This window comes from Centropristis striata, chromosome 9 (genome assembly GCF_030273125.1).
Source record: "Centropristis striata isolate RG_2023a ecotype Rhode Island chromosome 9, C.striata_1.0, whole genome shotgun sequence".
NCBI lineage: Eukaryota > Metazoa > Chordata > Actinopteri > Perciformes > Serranidae > Centropristis > Centropristis striata.
Window position 1 is genome coordinate 175,011 of NC_081525.1, and position 20,000 is coordinate 195,010.

General features: G+C 41.1%; 3 protein-coding genes across 5 annotated transcripts in view; 1 reads left to right on the top strand and 2 right to left on the bottom strand.

The window, feature by feature from the left end:
• Positions 1-8,732, top strand: part of adcyap1r1b (adenylate cyclase activating polypeptide 1b (pituitary) receptor type I) — a 39,450-nt gene extending 30,718 nt beyond the window's left edge. The window contains exons 12-14 of one of the 3 annotated variants that reach the window (XM_059341800.1): positions 4,465-4,594; positions 5,505-5,546; positions 5,946-8,732. In XM_059341800.1, coding sequence (XP_059197783.1) covers positions 4,465-4,594; positions 5,505-5,546; positions 5,946-6,362 — 589 coding nt within the window. In that variant the 3' untranslated portion in view covers positions 6,363-8,732. The remainder of the gene's footprint in view (positions 1-4,464; positions 4,595-5,504; positions 5,547-5,945) is intronic. The other 2 variants (XM_059341801.1, XM_059341802.1) reach the window with 2 other exon arrangements.
• Positions 8,733-8,952: 220 nt separating this feature from the next.
• Positions 8,953-12,813, bottom strand: LOC131977725 (periaxin-like). Its single transcript, XM_059341151.1, has 3 exons — positions 12,675-12,813; positions 11,472-11,569; positions 8,953-11,411 (listed from the first exon to the last, which is right to left on the bottom strand). The coding sequence occupies exons 1-3, from the start codon at positions 12,811-12,813 to the stop codon at positions 10,752-10,754; spliced, it is 897 nt and encodes a 298-aa protein (XP_059197134.1). The 3' UTR covers positions 8,953-10,751.
• Positions 12,814-13,567: 754 nt separating this feature from the next.
• LOC131978232 (pituitary adenylate cyclase-activating polypeptide type I receptor-like) overlaps positions 13,568-20,000 on the bottom strand; it is a 48,754-nt gene continuing 42,321 nt past the window's right edge. The window contains exons 8-13 of the mRNA XM_059341803.1: positions 18,365-18,425; positions 17,516-17,585; positions 16,494-16,585; positions 15,608-15,737; positions 15,449-15,490; positions 13,568-14,253 (exon numbers count right to left, since the gene is read on the bottom strand). Of these exons, the coding sequence (XP_059197786.1) occupies positions 14,080-14,253; positions 15,449-15,490; positions 15,608-15,737; positions 16,494-16,585; positions 17,516-17,585; positions 18,365-18,425 (569 nt within the window). The 3' untranslated portion in view covers positions 13,568-14,079. The remainder of the gene's footprint in view (positions 14,254-15,448; positions 15,491-15,607; positions 15,738-16,493; positions 16,586-17,515; positions 17,586-18,364; positions 18,426-20,000) is intronic.

Consider the following 20,000-nt stretch of genomic DNA (forward strand, 5'->3'; position numbering starts at 1 on the left):
GCTTTTCAAGTGACCGGAAAAAAGAAAGTGGGGGAGCAAGTGGAATAGATTGGAAGAGATACAAATACTTGGGTAAAATTGACATTTTCAAAATATTGATGCGCCCGAACATAGACATAGGTAATCTCGTCCACCTGTTTATGAGCTCTGTAACTCTATCTGTTAAGGGATTGTAGTTCACTGGGACAATTTTGTCAATGGTAGGAGTGGTCATCACACCCAAATATACAAAGCCTTTCAATGAAACCATAAAAGAAGTATGAATTGGAGGGTTGATCCTCTCATTTTCATTCATAAATAATATTACTGATTTGGTGCTATTTATTTTGTAACCTGCAAAGACCCCAAAAGTGTTTGTGAGAGAAAGTAAAGTAGGTAGGGTCTGTTTCAAGTTAGAACAAAACAGAATAACATCATCTGCATATAAAGCTATGCGATGTTCGATATCTCCTATCTTTATTCCATTCAGGTTGGTGCTTTTTCGAATCGCCATAGCAAGTGGCTCGATAGCAAGGGTAAATAACAGGGGCGACAGGGGACAACCCTGTCTTGTCCCCCGGTGTAGTTCAAAAGGTGTTGAAAATAATCCGTTTGTTAAAACTACGGCCTGTGGAGCAGCATAAAGAAGTCGAATCCAGCGAAGAAATGTACCCCCTATACCAAACCTTTGCAGAGTCTCGAATAAATACAGCCACTCCACCCTGTCAAAGGCCTTCTCGGCATCCAATGACAGAATGGCAGTGTCCGTACAGCCAGATTTGTTAAACACTATATTAAGTACTCTACGGATATTGTGAAAGCCCTGCCTTCCCTGCACAAAGCCATTCTGGTCAGAGTGAATTATTTCCGGCAAACTCAGTTCAAGCCGCCTAGCCAATACTTTACAAAGAATTTTGAGATCATTATTAAGCAATGAAATTGGTCTGTAAGATCCACAGAGAGTGGGTGTCTTCCCTGGCTTCAACAACAAAGTAATTACCGCTGTATTGAGAGAAGGAGGAAGGGATCCGCTAACTAAAGACTCACGATACATATCAAGCAAAGGTGGTATTAGTTTAGTTCTAAAGGTTTTATATATCTCGATGGGAATCCCGTCCGGTCCAGGGGTTTTCCCCCCCTTCATGCTACATATAGCCGCAGACAATTCTTCGGCCACTAGGTCTAGCTCTAGAGCAGCCTGAGAGTCTTCCTTTAAGGGGAAAAAGTCTAATAAATCAAGAAAATCCTTTTGTTTTTGAAAAGCTAAGGTTGAATAATCCGAACTGTATAAATTTTCATAGAAGCTTGAAAAAGTCTTATTAATTTCTTTAGGGTCACTAGTTACCAAGCCTTCATCTGTTTGTATTGCATTTATTGCCCTTTCAGTTTCCATCTGTTTAATACGCCAAGCTAGGAGCTTACTAGCTTTCTCACCCTGTTCGTAATAGGACTGCTTCAGTTTCATCAAGTTTTTAGTTGCCTTATTTGTAGATAAAACATTGTATTTAGCTCTTAGCTCATTAAGTTCCACAAATAAGTGTTGAGAAGGATTTGCAAAGTAGTTTGTTTCAGTATCCTTTATCTTTTTTTCCAGTTGTTCCATCTCCAATCTAAATTGCTTGTGTTTAAAGCTTGTGAAGCTAATCATCTGGCCCCTCAAAAAGGCCTTAAAAGCCTCCCAACGTATAGCAGCTGATGTCTGATTTGTATTAATTTCAAAATAATAATCAATTTGTGTTCCAATAAATTCTATAAATTTTGGATCCCTAAGCCAAAATGCCTGGAGACGCCACCTTGGGGAGTAATTCAAAGATTGGGGCATGTTCAGGATAAATGAAACCGAAGCATGATCTGAAATTATAATGCTATCATACCAGGATCGTGAGATTGTAGATACCAAGGAGGCAGAAACCAAATAATAATCGATTCTGGAGAATGTCTGACATGTACTAGAGTAACAAGAGAAAGTTAGTTGGTCAGGATGGTTCTTTCTCCAAATGTCAATTAAATTAAATTCTTTCATATACTGTAGCAGCTCCTTTCTTGTCTGATTATGGGAAACATCGATTCCAGTAGATCTATCCATTCCAGGCTGTAGAGCGCAATTAAAGTCCCCACCTATGACAAAGTTGCCAGGTAAAGTGGCCAAGGACAAAAACAGGTGTCTAAAAAAAGATGGATTATCTTCATTGGGCCCATATATATTAATCAGATTTAATCGAACTGAGAGAATTTCACACTGAATAATGAGGTATCTGCCTAATCGATCTTCATCCACACTAATAAGGTGAAAAGGCACAGAATTGTGTATCAATGTAATTACTCCACGTGAGTGTGAACTGAAAGAAGCTGAGAATACTCGACCAGGCCACCTCCTCCTCACTTTGATTACATCTTCAGGGGTCAAATGCGTCTCCTGAATAAAAATTATTTTAGCTTTTAAATGTTTGATCCTACTCATAACCTCTTTTAGCTTGACAAGTTTGTTTAAACCTCTTACATTCCAAGATGTAAACTGAAGTTCAGATGACATATAATGAAAAAGAAATTGGCTGTAATAAACTCGGAATGACTGAAAACTAAAGGCAAAAGATAATAAATAAATGAAGTGAAAAATATGTGCCTTATAACACTATGAACATAACTGAGTGTACATCCCCAACTGAGATACACCCATCCCTCCCACAATACACACATCCAAACCATGGAGCCTAACTGGTCCGCCTGCGTCCACCGCGCAGCGAGGAACAGCATGCCCAACAACCGTAGCAGAGCTCCACATGAGATATTATTGATATAGGTAAAACTACGTTTATAGCAACCAAACAGCTATTTGCACGATTTAAACAGTGTTTAAATTAGCTCCCTGGGAAGTCAGAGAGCGTAGTTCAGTGACTTAAACAAACATACCAGCCATACAATCAGGTCTCAGGTAATCTCTTTTTCCGCGGATCCCGGGACACAGTCCTTCAATCCACGCACAAAGTCCTTTGCTCCCGCTGCGGTATCAAAGATGTGTCGTCTCCCCTTAACAGTCACCAGAAGTTTAGCCGGATGAATTATCCCATAGCGCAGAGTCGGAATGGAGAGGGAAGCCAGCTCTTTTTTCACCGAGTCAAAGATTTTCCTCCGTCTGACCAGATCGGCAGAAACGTCGGGGAAGAACATGACTCTCTGGTTGTCGTAGAATATTTCCCCCTTGCTCCTGGCAGCCTTCATGACCCGAGACTTGTCCGCGTAGTTTAGGAACTTCATTATTACCACTCTGGGACGCACACCAGAGCGGCCGCCTGCCGCAGCCTCGTTAGCGCCGGCTCCGCCGATTCTATGCGCCCTCTCTATCAGTGCGGGTCGTGGAAAATTATGTTCACCTAGCATTTCAGGGATCCACCTTTCCAGAAATGCACACATATCAGACCCTTCTACCTTCTCTGGGAGACCGACCAGGCGAAGATTCGAGCGGCGGGCTCGATTTTCCAGGTCATCCACCTTTGAAACTAGCTCTTCGATGGCCGCTTTCATGGTGTTGGTCTGAGTTTTCAATGATGCTACATCATCTTGATTGGTGCTAATTCTGTCCTCCGCTTCAGTGACACGTGCTGACACTGCCTTTAGATCACTCTGTATTCCTTCAATGGCACTGAGCAGGCCGTCAAACCTTAGTACAAATTCTCCTTTCATTGCGCTAATGGCGTTAAGAATTGGGCTAGCCGCCACATCTGAGTCGCAACTGCTAGCATTAGTATCTGCCATTCCCGGATCACCCGTAGCTTCTGCTTTAGATGATTTCTGAGTTTTTGCAGCATATTTCGGAGGCATTAGGGCTGGTTGTTCTTGATTCCGCACAAATTGTGACAATTCACAAGTCCTACACTGGCTATTTGGTTAGATTATTCTCTGAATTTTCATGGGAGCTCCGTCACACGTGTGTTCAGCACAGCGCCATAACCGGAAGTCCTTAAAGTCAAATATTAATATTAAACACTAAACATTAAAGTCAAAGATTAAACATTAAACATTAAACATTAAAGTCAAAGATTAAACATTAAAGTATAAACATTTCATCAGCAACAGTTACACGGATCACTTCAACATGACTTCACAAAGCTTCACTTTCATCTGTTTTATTTATTCTGCTCTCACTTTAACCTGCTGGAGAGATTATAATCAACACACACACTGCAGTCTCATGATGATCGTGTGTGTGTGTGTGTGTGTGTGTGTGTGTGTGTGTCTGTGTCTGTGTGTGTGTGTGTGTGTGTGTGTGTGTGTGTGTGTGTGTCTGTGTGTGTGTGTGTGTGTGTGTGTGTGTGTGTCTGTGTGTGTGTGTGTGTGTGTGTGTGTGTGTGTCTGTGTGTGTGTGTGTGTGTGTGTGTGTCTGTGTGTGTGTGTGTGTGTGTGTCTGTGTGTGTGTGTGTGTGTGTGTGTGTGTGTGTGTGTGTGTGTGTGTGTGTGTGTGTGTGTCTGTGTGTGTGTGTGTTCCAGGCGTCTGGCCCGCTCCACTCTGCTCCTGATTCCTCTCTTTGGGATCCATTACACCGTGTTCGCCTTCTCCCCCGAGAACGTCAGCAAGAGAGAACGACTGGTGTTCGAGCTGGGCCTCGGATCCTTCCAGGTTAGTTACTCTTACTACTTACTACTTACTAGTTACTGTTATTTACTGTTGGTTACTGTTGGTTACTGTTAGTTACTGTTAGTTACTCTTACTAGTTACTGTTACTACTGTTAGTTACTACTGTTAGTTACTCTTACTAGTTACTAGTTACTGTTATTAGTTACTGTTACTAGTTACTGTTATTAGTTAATGTTACTAGTTACTGTTATTAGTTACTGTTACTAGTTACTGTTGGTTACTGTTAGTTACTGTTGGTTACTGTTAGTTACTGTTGGTTACTGTTAGTTACTGTTGGTTACTGTTAGCTACTGTTGGTTACTGTTGGTTACCATTGGTTACCGTTGGTTACTGTTAGTTACTGTTGGTTACTGTTAGTTACTGTTGGTTACTGTTAGCTACTGTTGGTTACTGTTAGTTACTGTTGGTTACTGTTGGTTACTGTTAGCTACTGTTGGTTACCATTGGTTACCATTGGTTACTATTGGTTACTGTTGGTTACTGTTGGTTACTATTGGTAACTATTGGTTACTATTGGTTGCTGTTGGTTACTGGTGGTTACTGTTGGTTACTGTTAGTTACTGTTGGTTGCTGTTGGTTACCATTGGTTACCGTTGGTTGCTATTGGTTACTGTTAGTTACTGTTGGTTACTGTTGGTTACCATTGGTTACCGTTGGTTGCTATTGGTTACTGTTGGTTACTGTTAGCTACTGTTGGTTGCTGTTGGTTACTGTTGGTTACTGTTGGTTACTATTGGTTACTGTTAGTTACTGTTGGTTACTCGTAGTTACTATTGGTTACTGTTGGTTACTCGTAGTTACTATTGGTTACTGTTGGTTACTATTGGTAACCGTTGGTTACCATATGGACATGTAGAGTTTTAATCTGATGTTGGGCCGTGTGTGTCCTCAGGGCTTCGTGGTGGCCGTCCTCTACTGCTTCCTGAACGGAGAGGTAAACATCCATCCACCATTAATTAAACACATATAACAACATTACACATTAGATTCACTTTGAAATGCTGATGACTTGTTTTATGGTTTGCACAAGACTCATCATATGTAGTTTTTATTGAAAACATCTGGTAGGATGGAGTCAGCTGGACAGATATTCTTTGGGAGTTTTGTGAGGGGATGAAGTAGGTTTTAGCCATATTCTCAACTTTCAATAATACTAAGTACTAATAATAATAATAACGTAGCAATGTGTCATATATGTAGCCTGTGCAGGGTGTGCAAACCTACATAACATAATATGTAAACATGTATAAATGTATTTATATATATACAAGTGAAAGTCAGACAGGCAGCTTGTCTCTTTCCAGCGATGTCCATTAATAATGACCTTGTGAAGTATATCCCTCAAGGTGCAATCGGAGATCAAGAGGAAATGGCGCAGCTGGACGGTGAACCGGTACTTTGCTGTGGACCTGAAGCACCGGCATCCTTCGCTGGCGAGCAGTGGCGTGAACGGGGGGACGCAGCTGTCCATCCTCAGCAAGAGCAGCTCTCAGATCCGCATGTCCAGCCTGCAGGCCGAGACCCCGGCCACCTGAGCGCCGCCGCCGCCGCCGGGGACGCCGCGCCCGGACCCGCCCCCTCCGCCGCCGCCTCCTCCGGACCTGACGCCGCCAAACCGGCCACGCCCACCCTCGTCCCCATGACCAGCCTCGCCAACCCCTTCCTCAACCCGTACCCCAACCCGTACCCCGACGAAACCGAGATGGAAACCCAACTGAACTCCTGCGACCCGGAACAGCCTCTCGTCTAAACCGACCTCTGACCTCTGACCTGTTGAGTAGCAGAAGCTAGTGTAAACTGAAACATGTAAATACCTGTTAGTGTCTCTGATCATTCCACTCGTCTGACAAACAGCTGCTTCACATGTAGAAACCTTAAAGGAGCTCCGCTGATTGATCGGTGTGTTCGTCACATCCAGGCTGTGATTTAATGTCCTTCAAACATTTTGAGCTAAAAACCTGCGTGACAAACTGAGGGCTGATACGATACAGTTTGCTGCAGTTTCCAGTGTTTTTTGGAGTTTAAATCCATGATGTCTCATCGCCTGATGTACAGTAAATAAGTTCTGTTTCATATGTTGACAACAGTTTAAAGAACGAAGGTTCTCGTTCACATCAGTGTTAAAAACAGTGTTAAGATTGAGCTAAAAGTCCACAGAAACTGTTCAGAAAGCTCAGTGTTATGAACTGTGACTGAGGAGGAATCTCACCTGGATCCAACAGGTGAAACGTGGAAAAGCAGTATTTATGAGGACATATTTTCTTCATTCATGTGAAATGCCAAAAAAAGAGGAAAACCAACCACAGTAGGGTTCTACGATGACTCTTGTTCTGAGGTTCTCACTACGACCACAAACCTCTTCAGATCTCAGCTCGTCTTGTTTCAAACAGCCGTTAGTACAGAAAATGTCAATGAAAATCAACTCGTGACTGAAGCATCATGAGTTCACCTGCTTGCATGAAATTGCATTTATCGTCCATGTGGTTTTGAGAACTTTTTTTTGGTGAGAATTCAGTGTTTAACTGGGTGTTAAAGTTGACTTTTGTCTATCAGGCTGTAAAACTCCTGCAGGAAGTGTCACGTCGTACTGGTCCCAGTGAATCAGCTTCACTGTTTCTGGGTAAAGTTTGTTAAAAATGATTTTGATAAACGAGGGCTTCTTTCAGACAAACCCCTGGTACCACCTCCGTCTTTCTGCAGTTAGTGTCTCTTGTTCAGGAGATGATGTTACTTTCCAAGAGAGGAATTTCAACTCATTCCAAAGACAAATGAAGAGTTTCTGCAGGCTGAGTTAGCTGCAGATGTTTCTATGGATCCATCTTCAGCTCTGCTTTCTGTCTCCAAAAGTGCCTTCAAGCACAAAACAAGTATTTCTGACTTCTGTTGACAATTTAAGAGAAAAAAAAGGCATCTGTCTTTTTAATTTCAAACGGAACTGCAAAGTAAAGAACGCGGTTGAACAAAGTGCTTTTATGATGCTTGAGACTAAATCAGTATTTTAAACCTGGAGGCCTTCAAAGTACTTTGACTTGTCAGAACAGAAAGGATTAGTGTTGGGAATAAAGCAGTTAATGTGCAGTACATGGATCAATAAAGCCTCTTTTACTTTTCACATCTTTATTTTCTCTAAAATCACTGGGAGAGGACAAAAGTTTCACTTTCATTGTTTCAGAGGCTGCACGCTAAATTTCCACTCAATGATTTTTTAAATTTGATTAAATGTCTGAAGTTTCTTTAAAGACAAACTGGAAAACTCTTCTTTGACGATTTAACATGATAATAATATAAAGTTCAGTATTTCACTCCGTCAGCTGTTTGAAGGCACAAGAAATGTTGTTTTGGTAATTTGCAGGTTAAAAAAAACAAACTACAAAATAAAATCATATTATTATTATTATTATTATTATTATTTAAAGATTGACAGAAGAACAAAATGAATCAAGTATAAATAATTTTAATCATCGGTTGGTGGTTAAAGTATGAGCATGAAATGTCATTTCCATTTAAAATATTGTTGTTTTCAGTTTGACTTTTTTTTTAAACAGTCTGGAACCAGAAAGATTCTGAAACATTTTCATTGAATTGTTTTACTGTTTTCTGTCTGAATGCAGTTTATTTATCTGTTTACCTTCAGAGCATTTCTTTGTTTTTCAGCAAAAACATGATTTAATGAATAAATGTCCAAAAAATATTTTGTTCCATTTAATGAGGCATTCTTTTTTTTACCTGCAAATGACTAAATTCCTAGTTAGTGGGAGTCCATGCAGTACTCACAGCAGCCAGCAGGAGGTGCTGTTGGTCCACTTCATGACACACATTAAGACAATCTCACTTTTCTGAAGTATTTCTACTTTTCTTTGGTGTTGCTGAGAGTTGGAGCCTTATATTGCCAGTACTACGTTGATGTCAGACAAAGATGTTGCTATATTATCAGAATAAATATTGTTTTGAGCTCTAGCTAGTGGAAGTGTTTGGGTCTGTAGCCAACCTTTGTAATAAACTAAATAAAGTGCAGTTTAAATGTTCAGACCTTGTAAATGGAGTTTTTCTGTGGTTTCAAAGCGCTGTGATTCTTTTTTCTTAATGGTGATTAAAGTGTTTAAAGTATAAAGCCTCTGTACTCTAATAGGCTGATGCATGTTTTGATCTCATTTGGAGCAGCAGATGTAATCACAGGGAGGCCATTATGTTATTATATCTGACCGCCCATAAGCTACAATATGAATATTGGGTTTCAACTGTGAACGAGTTACCGACTACTTTTCCTTTGAATGTTGTTGAATCTTTGCAGACATGAGGGAAAGTAAAGTGCCATAAAAACTGCTGTACTCTTTTTGTTCCTTTGGGTTTTTACTTCATAGCATGACAACTTTTGTTCCAGATGGTTTTCTGGTTTCTTGAAACAGGGCTCAGCAGTTTGTGCACTGATGGCTGAATGTAAATGCAACTTAAAGCACCATTTGCTCTTGTTTTGGTGTCACATTCAAAGGGTTTTTTGTACATTATGGAAGTGTTGACAATAAATGTTTTTAACTTGTTGGCTCAATGCTGTTGTGTCTTCTGTCTTAAAAGGAAACAAATCCTATGAATTTATTCAAAGCAACAATGAGTTAGTGTCAAGGTTATAATAGTTTTACATTTTTCATCAGTTTTAGTTTTAATTTGGTTGTGAATATTTGTTTTTAAATTCAGTTAGTTTTAGTTAGTTTTTATTTTTTGAAAATGCTTAGTTTTAGTGTTAGTTTTTAACTCTTACAGTTCCAGGTGTTTTGAATGTTGGTTGTTGTGTAAACATCCCAGTCTCAGTAAACAGATTCACCATATTATATTATATTATGTGTTCCTGCATGTTCACTAACAGAATCCTCTTTAATAGAAACTCTGGATCATGTCTGAAAAAAGTTGACAAAGACAAAAACGAAGGACACTTTCACTACAATTTTAGTTAGTTTTGTAACCACACAATACAGTTTCAGTTAGTTAGCATTTTTTTTTAAAACTCTGGTTTTTATTTTTATTTCAGTTAACGAAAATGTTTTCTTAATTCTAGTTTTCGTTATTTTGTTAGTTTTCGTTACTTAAAGAACCTTGGTTAGTGTCTCTCAATACTTTAATCTGTTAAACCTCGTGACATATAAAGATATTCTCTTATTAGTCCCACGACAGAAATTCACCCTCCAAACCCAGTGAACATTCTGACTTATAGTTTTAATTTTAAAAAGCGTCAGTCATTTCCTCTGCTGGCTGCTTGTTGTTGGCAGATGTTTGTCCAGTGGGAGGGAACAGTGGGGACTACTTTCTTCAGCAGATTAATCCACATCTGGCCCTTTAGTGAGCATTCCACTGCAGGCATCACACTATTATGTTTTCTTTTCAAAACAAAGTTTTCACCATAATGCAGCTGTTTTCCAACTTGTAAAACAGATTTTTGAAAACTCTGCTGATCCCGTTTTAGTTTGAAGCTCTTGGGTTTTGCTGCAGCGGACGGGAGGAGAGAAAGACTTTTTAAAACCCACGACCTCGTTCTGCAACACAAATGCCAGCAGCCATGAAAACCAGTTTCTATTCCACATGGACACAGATTACCCGTCTACATGTGTAACACTATTTTTTAAGCAATTTGTGACAATTCCTATTTCCAATGGCCTCATCACTATTTAGTATGGAGATTATTTGTGAAATGAGCAGCAGGACGTCAAAATAAACTGCTGTGTGTTTGGTCACTGGCAGGAAATTAAGGAACATGTCACAAAAAGGACGAAAATCCACCGTTGAAAATAGTCCGACAAATTACAAACCAACAAAACAAAACAATTTATTCATGGTGGAACAGTTTGAGAAGCACAGCTGTCAGAAGAAATGAAAAGACGTGTTTAAAGAGGAACCAGTGGGCTTGGTTCTGGTCTTTTCATGGGATGTTGGTGAAAATAAAACAGATAGAAATGATCCTGTAGTGTTGTCCTTCAGCCGTGTAGTAATCGGGTAAGACAAGAGAGAAACAAGTGATATAAAACGTCCAGAAACAACATGAAAAGCTTTTCTTCCAAAAACATCAAAACATGCTCAGTTAGGATCATCCTGCAGCTCCTCGATGGACAACTTCACATCATCACGTCTCCAATCCTAAACATCAGCTTGTTCAGTTCAGGTTCAGAGGGACAACAGGAACCTTCTGAAGGTTCAGAGGGACAACAGGAACCTTCTGAAGGTTCAGAGGGACAACAGGAACCTTCTGGAGGTTCAGAGGGACAACAGGAATCTGCTGAAGGTTCAGAGGGACAACAGGAACCTTCTGAAGGTTCAGAGGAACAACAGGAACCTGCTGAAGGTTCAGAGGGACAACAGGAACCTGCTGAAGGTTCAGGGGGACAACAGGAACCTGCTGAAGGTTCAGAGGGACAACAGGAACCTTCTGAAGGTTCAGAGGAACAACAGGAACCTGCTTAAGGTTCAGAGGGACAACAGGAACCTGCTGAAGGTTCAGAGGGACAACAGGAACCTTCTGAAGGTTCAGAGGAACAACAGGAACCTGCTGAAGGTTCAGAGGGACAACAGGAACCTGCTGAAGGTTCAGGGGGACAACAGGAACCTTCTGAAGGTTCAGAGGGACAACAGGAACCTGCTGAAGGTTCAGAGGGACAACAGGAACCTGCTGAAGGTTCAGAGGAACAACAGGAACCTGCTGAAGGTTCAGAGGGACAACAGGAACCTGCTGAAGGTTCAGAGGGACAACAGGAACCTTCTGAAGGTTCAGAGGGACAACAGGAACCTGCTGAAGGTTCAGAGGGACAACAGGAACCTGCTGAAGGTTCAGAGGGACAACAGGAACCTGCTGAAGGTTCAAAGGGACAACAGGAACCTGCTGAAGGTTCAGAGGGACTGATACTGTGTTCAAGGCACTGGAGCGGTCAGTATAATATGAATAATAATAATAATGTACATATTTACATGTACCTGCTGTTTGTCAAGTACAACACAGAAAAATACAAATACTGCAACCATCAACTGCTCGTCTCCAACATGATTTCTCAGAGGAGACATGATTAGCATTAGCATTAGCATCACAAAACCTATGCTGGCAAATAGGGGAATATACAATATAATTCCCATTTCAACATATAATAAACGTACATGTACAATACAAAATATGTTAAATATAAATATCAAAGAAAGCCATTTATTCCCTTTTTATCTATTAATTATGACAAGTTGGTTAATGTGGTTTATAAATCTGTCTTAAAATACATGTAAACTCTAGTTCAGATCTATTTACATTCACACGGAGACGTAAAAACAAATAAATAGATTTTACAGTCGAGTGCTCCAGATGTGTGCTGTGCACTGTGCAACATGTTGCAGAGCCACCGACAGGAGGAGGACAGGAGGAGGAGGACAGGAGGAGGAGGACAGGAGGAGGACAGGAGGAGGAGGACTCAGTGTTACTGACAGGAGGAGGACAGGAGGAGGAGGACTCAGTGTGTTACTGACAGGAGGAGGACAGGAGGAGGAGGACAGGAGGAGGACAGGAGGAGGAGGACTCAGTGTGTTACTGACAGGAGGAGGACAGGAGGAGGAGGAGTCAGTGTGTTACCAACAGGAGGAGGAGGACTCAGTGTTACTGACAGGAGGAGGAGGAGTCAGTGTGTTACTGACAGAAGGAGGAGCACTCAGTGTTACTGACAGGAGGAGGAGGACTCAGTGTTACTAACAGGAGGAGGAGGACTCAGTGTTACTGACAGGAGGAGGAGTCAGTGTGTTACTGACAGGAGGAGGACAGGAGGAGGATGACTCAGTGTGTTACTGACAGGAGGAGGAGGACTCAGTGTGTTACTGACAGGAGGAGGAGGTATCTGACAGTTATCCTAGACTGATAACCACAAAACTCACAACACTTGGACCGGAGAAGGGAAAATGTCCAAATAAGGCAATAAGACGACATAATAAGCTAAGAAGGCTAAAAGATAGAAGGCTAAAAGACAGAGGAGAAGGAGAAACGTCAGGAACTGACTGAAGAAACTAACTAGCTGAAATTCAGGATCTGAGAACTAAAGTACAGAACTACATCGTTCAGCTTCGGCGTGTTGACCACCGTCTCCTGTAGAAACACCCTGAATCATCGTCTCCTGTAGAAACACCCTGAACCATCGTCTCCTGTAGAAACACTCTGAACCACCGTCTCCTGTAGAAACACTCTGAACCATCGTCTCAAGTAGAAACACTCTGAACCACCGTCTCCTGCAGAAACACTCTGAACCACCGTCTCCTGTAGAAACACTCTGAACCACCATCTCCTGTAGAAACACTGAACCACCGTCTCCTGTAGAAACACTGAACCACCGTCTCCTGTAGAAACACTGAACCACCGTCTCCTGTAGAAACACTGAACCACCATCTCCTGTAGAAACACTGAACCACCGTCTCCTGTAGAAACACTGAACCACCGTCTCCTGTAGAAACACTGAACCACCGTCTCAAGTAGAAACACTGAACCATCGTCTCAAGTAGAAACACTCTGAACCACCGTCTCCTGTAGAAACACTGAACCACTGTCTCCTGTAGAAACACTGAACCACCGTATCCTGTAGAAAAACTGAACCACCGTCTCAAGTAGAAGCACCGAACCACCATCTCAAGTAGAAACACTGAACCACCGTCTCCTGTAGAAACACTGAACCACCGTGTCCTGTAGAAACACTCTGAACCACTGTCTCAAGTAGAAGCACCGAACCACCATCTCAAGTAGAAACACCGAACCGCCGTCTCAAGTAGAAGCACTGAACCACCATCTCAAGTAGAAACACTGAACCACTGTCTCCTGTAGAAACACTGAACCACAGTGTCCTGTAGAAACACTGAACCACCGTGTCCTGTAGAAACACTCTGAACCACCGTCTCAAGTAGAAGCACCGAACCACCGTCTCCTGTAGAAACACTGAACCACCGTCTCAAGTAGAAACACTGAACCACCTTCTCCTGTAGAAACACTGAACCACCGTGTCCTGTACAAACACTCATAACCACCGTCTCAAGTAGAAACACTGAACCACCATCTCAAGTAGAAACACTGAACCACCTTCTCCTGTAGAAACACTGAACCACCGTCTCAAGTAGAAACACTGAACCACCGTCTCCTGTAGAAATACTAAACCACCGTCTCAAGTAGAAACAAAATGAACAACTCAGACAGAGGACACGTAGCAGGACATGTCCCTCAGATGGAGGACACGTAGCAGGACGTGTCCCTCAGATGGAGGACACGTAGCATGACGTGTCCCTCAGATGGAGGACACGTAGCAGGACGTGTCCCTCAGACGGAGGACACGTAGCGGGACGTGTCCCTCAGACGGAGGACACGTAGCGGGACGTGTCCCTCAGACGGAGGACACGTAGCGGGACGTGTCCCTCAGACAGAGGACACGTAGCAGGACGTGTCCCTCAGACGGAGGACACGTAGCAGGACGTGTCCCTCAGACGGAGGACACGTTGCTGGCGGTGAGCGTGTCTTTGGGGCTGGACTTGTCCAGGACGGAGATCTGCGTCAGCGTGCTGCTGTCGGTGAAGAGCGTGCGGCGGCGCTTGCTGTAGCTCAGGTAACTCTGAGTTTGCCACTTCCAGAACCGCTTCTTCAGCTCCGCCTGCACCTGAACACACATCCACAGAGATTATTGATCTGATTATTATTATTTCTGTTTCCTGCCTGGTCTGTTAGTTAACCCTCCTGTCCTCTCGGGCTCCTTTTTGACCCCAAATCATTTTCATCAAACCATTAATAAAGGTTAACTTTCACAGAATTGCTTGAAATGTTCAGCATATATGCCCCTCTGCACCCTTTATAGATAATATACATTTAAATGACCAACAAATTGATATATAATTTTCATATTGTTTCATTGTTATTGGTCAATTTTAGTCAAATATACAAAATTAGGCCAAACTTTTTTTAAGAATCAGGGTTGCAGATTTGCAGATTTTAGCCCATTAAATACATTTTTCTGCTTGAAAATACCTCTTGACTTTCTGATCTGTGAATTAATCATCAGCACAGGTTGCTTTATAGATAACAATTAGAGAAATGTATCAGAAACTAAAAGTTTAAAGTCCATAAACTACGATATTATTCTTTGGTTAATATTTAACAGAATGTAAAATAGAAACAACTTGTGGTTTTATTGAGTAAAACATGAAAAAACACTTGTATGGCCCTTTAACTGTCAATAGATATCAACTAACATTTAAGTCCAAAAATAAAAATAATATATAACAGTAATACTTTTAAAGCGTTATTTAGAAGTGGACATGTCTGCTATCAAGTGGCCAAAAAGGGGTTTATGCATTTTAAATCTGACACTACAAAAAAACTAAAAATGCATAAAAAACAATTTTGTTCTTAATTTTTGACATATCCAAGACTGTGATAAAAAACAATGCCCCAGTTAAAATCCTCAAAATCTTTGAATATTTGGTAGTTTTGAGCAGGGCAGAAGTTGTTTAAGAGGTTTATGCAGAAAAAAATAATAATGTGAACAGTTTTTATAGCATTTTTTTGGAGGTGGACATTTTCAGCCTGATGGGTCTGAAAGGGTAGTAAATTTGTACACAGTGTATTATTATTATTATTATAGACACATTAGAAAAATGTGAATTTCAAAATATATCAAGAAAGAAATCCTTCTTCCAAAAATCATGTCATTTGCAGTACCACAGCCAAAATTATTTCCAAATATGGCTAAAAATGTCCACAGTGGGTCCAGAGGGTTCAGTTTCTCAGTAACAATGATTCAGAATAAATGTTTCCTCCATGACCGATTATAAAAATGACAAATAATATTGACTGACCTCTCCATTCAGGAAGCAGTAGAGCAGCGCCACGACGAATCCCTTCAGAGCACAAAAATATCATCCAAAATATTACAAACGTGCCGACACTCGGTCATTGAAAATGTATTTTCATATTTAATATTCCCGTCATGGACGGACTGTAAATGTGTGTTTGACCTGAAAGGATCCGAGGCCGAGCTCGATGAAGATTCGAGCTTCGGCTCCCGTGTTCTCCGGCAGGAAGGCGAACACCATGTAGTGCATCCCGAACAGAGGGATGAGCAGCAGTGTGGACTTGGCCAGACGCCTAAACACAATATCAATATAAATATATATATATATATATATATATATATATATATAAGAGGAGCCATGCAGACATTAATATATATTAGTGGGGCAGATCACCAGAAGCATTGTGCATTTTATGATAAAAGCGTCAAATTTGATACACTAGCCAAAGACGGCTTGATGTGGAGGCACGACCAATTTTCAATATGGCGGCCATTTTTCAAGATGGCTGCCAGTGAGGATAGCTTTTAGATTAAATTTCACATTAACAATAGATAATATGTGATGGAAGCATAAAGTTTGGTACAGTTATAGCCAGAGAAATGGGGAACATGTAGAGGGATCAAGACTTTCCAATATGACAAAAATTAGATGTGGAGGCACGACAAATTTTCATTATGGCGGCCATTTTTCAAGATGGCTGGCAGTGACAGCTGTTTATAGATAGAAAATATATAATAGATTTCACATTAACAATGGATAATATGTAATATAAGCATCAAATATGTCTTTGGCTACAAGTGTACCAAAGTTGACGCTTTTATCATAAAATGCACGGACGGACGGACGGACGGACAGACAGACAGACAGACAGGCAGATAGACAGACAGACAGACAGACAGGCAGATAGACAGACAGACAGACAGACAGATGATAGATAGATAGATAGATAGATAGACAGATAGATAGATAGATAGATAGATAGATAGATAGATAGATAGATAGATAGATATCAGAGGAGCCATGCAGACTGTATCTAGTCTCGTCTCACTTGAAGTGGCTGGTGTCGTTGCCCCCGACGCCTGGAGATCTGAGCTTCTGGACCAGGATGCGGATCACGTTCATGAAGATGATGAAGTTCACCTGCAGAAACACAAAGTCAGAGACATCGAGAGAATCTGACGCATAAAGTACAAAAACTGGAATCTGAGTAATATTAAATATCTCAGATTAATATTAGATCAAGGGGATATCTGCTTATTCTCTGTCTGATCAGATAGTTCTTCTTAGTCAGCAGTTTTTATTTTAGACTGTTTGACTTGTTTTCAGTGTTTTGGTCCTTAATGATCTAAATCAGATATTACAGCTTGTTACTGAGATTTTATCACCTATACTGAGTAAATACATGCTGGAAACTAGAATATCAGCAGTTACAAAGCTGGTTCACCAACACTTACAACTAGAAAGGCATTTTGTGTCTTTCTTTTTTTTTAAGTCATTTTGTGTCATTTTGTGTCTTTTTTTTGTCTTTTTTTAGTCATATATATAAAACTGCTATTTCAAAGTAATAATTTCTTATTTCAAGCATCACTAATAAATCATAACTTTGACATAATTTGACCTCTTCACATATTAAAACGAGCAGCCAGATGAATCAATAGTTTTATGATCAATGAACCAATAGAAGTGTGTATTGTTGTGTAGTGTGTATGTAATTAACTAGTATGGCACAGAGCTGTAAACTGACACTTGATATTTAAACATTTAACAACAACAACAATAAATAAATCATTTGTTATTAGTTAGAATACACTAATTCTAAGGTATTTGTGGTTAATTGAGATTAGATAATTTTACTGGTTTTGGAAAGTCTTGACAAGACACATTTTCTTGTTCCATTGGCAGATAATTATGCTATTTTTAAGCAAAATACACCTAATTTTTGTATTTTTTTCTTCTTTTAGAGAGGAGGCTGTTTGCAGCATAAACACTCCTTAAGTTGTCGTTGTTGGGTTTAATGTTCTGAGGGCTGAGCGGCAGCAGAAGCTGAGGATCCTCGTCAGCTTCACTCACCAGCAGTGATGCAGTTATTGGAGCTTTTATGATCCACCAGACGAAGGCCACATCTGTGTCGTCCCAGCACCTGGACCCCAGTAAACAGATAAACCAGAACGATTCAGTTCAGTCATCACCAAACACACGACAACAGACACGACCTGCTGCTGGAGAGACGCCACCACCTTTTACTGCAATATGTAACATCTATATACAATTACATCAATTTATATATAGCATATATCATAATAATAATAATAATAAAAATAATAATAATAACACACACACGCACACACACACGCACGCACACACACACACACACACACACATATATATATATATATACAAGAAGTCCTGCAGCTCTCAGCAAGGAGAAGGAGAAAAATATTACATATTATATCATACATATTTTGATGTTGTTTATTATTGGTTTTAATACTTAAAATAACAGTTGGGTTTCTGTTTGTGTTTTTTACGCAGCAAACTTTGATTTCAATATGAAACAAGAAACCTGGAAAATAATGCAAATTAGCACTTTATGATATGAAATACTAAAATATAAGGATTTTACTGAACGCTAAAGTGGATATTAGCTAACATTAGCTTGCTAATAGTGTAAAAATAATCAAAATAATGTTTAAATTCAACAGTTTTAACGTTGTTCACTGTTGTCTTAAAGTTAAATATTCTCTGTTTCAGGATTGTAACAGCTGAAGTCTCACGTCTGTTTACGTCTGTTTCCTCTTTTATCTCTTACAAGTTCATCAGTTTATTAAAACGTAGTTCTGGCTCTTTAACCGGGTGGTTTTCTGTTGTTTATTGAAGGATTCTGTTAACGTTTCTCCTGTTAGTGTGACGGCTGCTCACCCTCTGTCATCGTAGAAGCTTCTGGTGAGAATCCAGGCGGTGATGATGGTTGTTGGCAGACCTGAGACAGAGAACACAGGTTAACACAGAACCACAGGAAACTACCAACCACAGGAAACTACCAACCAGAGGAAACTACCAACCAGAGGAAACTACCAACCAGAGGAAACTACCAACCACAGGAAACTACCAACCAGAGGAAACTACCAACCAGAGGAAACTACCAACCACAGGAAACTACCAACCAGAGGAAACTACCAACCACAGGAAACTACCAACCAGAGGCAACTACCAACCAGAGGAAACTACCAACCAGAGGAAACTACCAACCAGAGGAAACTACCAACCAGAGGAAACTACCAACCACAGGAAACTACCAACCAGAGGCAACTACCAACCAGAGGAAACTACCAACAAGAGGAAACTACCAACCAGGGGAAACTACCAACCACAGGAAACTACCAACCAGAGGAAACTACCAACCAGAGGAAACTACCAACCACAGGAAACTACCAACCAGGGGAAACTACCAACCACAGGAAACTACCAACCAGAGGAAACTACCAACCACAGGAAACTACCAACCAGAGGAAACTACCAACCAGAGGAAACTACCAACCAGAGGCAACTACCAACCAGAGGAAACTACCAACCAGAGGAAACTACCAACCAGAGGAAACTACCAACCACAGGAAACTACCAACCAGAGGAAACTACCAACCAGAGGAAACTACCAACCACAGGAAACTACCAACCAGAGGAAACTACCAACCAGAGTAAACTACCAACCAGAGGCAACTACCAACCAGAGGAAACTACCAACCAGAGGAAACTACCAACCACAGGAAACTACCAACCACAGGGAACTACCAACCACAGGGAACCACCAACCAGAGGAAACTACCAACCACAGGGAACTACCAACCACAGGCAACTACCAACCACAGGCAACTACCAACCACAGGGAACTACCAACCACAGGAAACTACCAACCACAGGCAACTACCAACCACAGGCAACTACCAACCACAGGGAACTACCAACCACAGGAAACTACCAACCAGAGGGAACTACCAACCAGAGGAAACTACCAACCACAGGAAACTACCAACCACAGGAAACAACCAACCAGAGGGAACTACCAACCAGAGGAACCTACCAACCACAGGAAACTACCAACCAGAGGAACCTACCAACCACAGGAAACTACCAACCAGAGGAAACTACCAAACAGAGGAACCTACCAACCAGAGGAAACTACCAACCAGAGGAAACTACAATGGAACCAGAGGAAACTACCAACCAGAGGAAACTACCAATCAGAAGAAACTACAATGGAACCAGAGGAAACTACCAACTAGAGGAAACTACCAACCAGAGGAAACTACCAACCACAGGAACCTACCAACCAGAGGAAACTACCAACCAGAGGAAACTACAATGGAACCAGAGGAAACTACCAACCAGAGGAAACTACCAATCAGAGGAAACTACAATGGAACCAGAGGAAACTACCAACTAGAGGAAACTACCAACCAGAGGAACCTACCAACCAGAGGAAACTACCAACCACAGGAACCAACCAACCAGAGGAAACTACAATGAGACCAGCGGAAACTACCAACCAGAGGAAACT

Coding starts and splice junctions, on each gene's coding strand:
- LOC131977725 (XM_059341151.1), bottom strand. CDS start 12,813: ATGGTTCAGAGTGTTTCTACAGGAGACGGTGGTTCAGAGTGTTTCTAC. Junction 11,570..12,674: donor ACACGCCGAAGCTGAACGAT/GTAGTTCTGTAC, acceptor CTTGACAAACAG/CAGGTACATGTAAATATGTA. Junction 11,412..11,471: donor TCCCTCTGAACCTTCAGCAG/GTTCCTGTTGTC, acceptor AACCTTCAGCAG/GTTCCTGTTGTCCCTCTGAA.